The 2602-nt window shown below is 40.7% G+C and overlaps 1 protein-coding gene across 1 annotated transcript in view; it reads left to right on the forward strand.

Moving 5' to 3' along the window:
- ZNF398 (zinc finger protein 398) overlaps positions 1-2602 on the forward strand; it is a 34540-nt gene that overhangs the window by 19755 nt on the left and 12183 nt on the right. The window contains exons 3-4 of the mRNA XM_017502912.2: positions 1586-1712; positions 2253-2366. Of these exons, the coding sequence (XP_017358401.1) occupies positions 1586-1712; positions 2253-2366 (241 nt within the window). The remainder of the gene's footprint in view (positions 1-1585; positions 1713-2252; positions 2367-2602) is intronic.

Genomic DNA, 2602 nt, shown 5'->3' on the forward strand with positions numbered 1-2602 from the left:
AAATGGGAAAAAAAAAAAAAAAATAAAAATAAAAATAAAAAAAAAAAAAAGAAAGAAAAGCTAGAATTTGAGCACCAGTTAGCAGATAGAAAATGAAGGTGGGGCCGGGCATCGTAGCTCACGCCTGAAATCCCAGCATTTTGGGAGTTCGAGGCGAGTGGATCACCTGAGGTTTAGAGTTCAAGACCAGCCTGGCCAACATGGCGAAACTCCATCTCTACTGAAAATACAAAATTAGCCGGGCATGGTGGTACACACCTGTAGTCCCAGCTACCTGGGAGGCTGAGGCAGGAGAATCGTTGGAACCCAGGAGGCAGAGGTTGCAGTGAGCTGAGATGGCACCACTGCACCCCAGCCAGGGCAACAGAGCAAGACTCCATCTCAAAAAAAGAAAATGAAAGTGGAGCATGATATATGGAAGCAATCTAAAAAGTATCAATGTGAAAAGTAATTGTGGGCTTCACAGATTGTAGAGAGTCAGCTGGAAGGGAGCTTTCGGGCATTAGGTTCAAACTTCAACAACAGATTGGGAATATTGAAAATGCAGAGGAAGAATAAAATGAAAATTCTGACCTGGAATACTAAATCAGTAGTTTTCAGATCCAAGCAACCTCACTTGCAGAGTCAGAAAATGACTTGCAGAGTTCAAACCCAATGCTGAAGGAAATAATGGAGACATTAAAACAGGAATGCTGAAATTTAAGAAATCAAGCTGAAAAAGTCTAACTAGAAGTTGAAAAGACATTGGAAAGGGACCAGAGTCAGCGGTTAGAAGAAAAGCATATGCTTCATGAATGTGTCACAGAGAATTGTATAGTAAAGCTAAAGAGAAATTGCAGTGAGCTGCAGTTGCCCAGAAAAAGAGAAAATCTTGCCATGAAAACAAATTGAAGCAATTGCAGGACAAGGTGTAAATCTTGGAGGCAGGTGGAGAAGAACTGGAAACAGAAAATTGGGTTTTAAATAAATAAAAGGTTCTATTTGAAGACTATACAAAGCTTCAGAAAAGACTAAAGGATACACAAAGAAGACATTATGAATTTTGAAGTTTAATTTTGGTTCCTAACATGCCTCCAACATCAATCCTGTTGGCTTTCAGTCATCAACCATGATATCCTTTCCTCCTCATATGCAGGATGAACAGCATCAAAGGGAACTCTGTTCTTGGCAAAAGACTGGAGGAACTAGAAACAACACAAAGGAAACAAATAGAGGAATTTGGGTCTCCTGGAGAGTGATGTTCTTAGAGAAAAAGCATTTTAAAAGAGGTGAAATCAAAGACTCAATAAAGGTTGAAGTTTTAACACATGTGGTACTTAGATATTTTATTACTGCCTGCCAAAATACTCAAATGTGCCTCAGTAAAAGGTACCAGCTACATGCTGTATTGCATGAGTATTCGGATTTTAGGATTTACTAATGACAAGTGAAGCATTAAAAGAAAGAGTTTCAGAGATACTTAGAATATTTATTGACCACCCTTTGAAAATGTAAAAAAATAAAAGGAACTAATTCAAGGTAAAGGGATTTATTGAAATGACTGAATTGTAATGGGAGGGACTAACCCATGTGATTGTAATTTTAGGTGCCTGTGGCGTTTGATGATGTCTCCATCTACTTTTCCACTCCAGAGTGGGAAAAGTTAGAAGAATGGCAAAAGGAACTTTACAAGAATATCATGAAGGGCAACTACGAGTCTCTCATCTCCATGGGTGAGGCTGAGTTGAACACCTTTTGAATGAAGTGATGTCAGCTCCAAGAAGGCTCAGAACAGTCCCTTTTCCTCCAGTGACCTCATTCTCACTCTGTATCTTCACACACTTTAGATTCTGATTTCAAGCCAAAGATGACGAATTCATGCTTGCTACATAGAAATAACAATTTCTCCTTTTGCCAAATTGTAGGACAGAGAATGAAGTTCAGGGTTATGGGTGTGACAAGTGGTGATTTCCATGGGTATCCTTCACTTGGCAAGGAACTTGACTTCTCTGCCTTGAGGCACACTGTCACTTTGAATGAAAGCAGTGCTAACCTAGCACATGTGCTTTCCCCACACATTACCTCTCCACTGCCTGCTTTCCTGAATAGATACCCACAGTTGAGGGCAGGTAAATGGGAAGAAGTGATATGAAATCTAAATGAAATTAATTCCCTGAGACTATGACCACAAAGCTTCAGCTTGGCCTTGATGACAATTAGTTGTTGTCCTCATATATCTCTTTGTCATACCCTCTTCCTTTTTCCTCTCCTAGATTATGCTATAAATCAACCTGATGTCTTATCTCAGATTCAGCCAGAAGGAGAACATAATACAGAGGCCCAGACAGGGCCAGAGGAAAGTGAGATTCCCACAGACCCCAGTGAAGGTAAGTGGGAGAAGAGATTATCTACTCCTCATCTCCCTTTCCTGGTCAGAAATGGTGGCTCAGAATTAAGCAGGGCTTAAGCACTTCTAGAGCCATTCATTGCTAAAGCAACCAGATTTTGAATGGGTCATCAGGCTCACTGTAACCTCTGCCTCCTGGGTTCAAGCCATTCTCCTGCCTTAGCTTCCAGAGTAGCTGGGATTACAGGTGCCTGCCACCATGCCTGGCTAATTTTT

The sequence above is a fragment of the Cebus imitator genome, unplaced genomic scaffold (genome assembly GCF_001604975.1).
Source record: "Cebus imitator isolate Cc_AM_T3 unplaced genomic scaffold, Cebus_imitator-1.0 Scaffold304, whole genome shotgun sequence".
Taxonomy (NCBI): Eukaryota; Metazoa; Chordata; class Mammalia; order Primates; family Cebidae; genus Cebus; species Cebus imitator.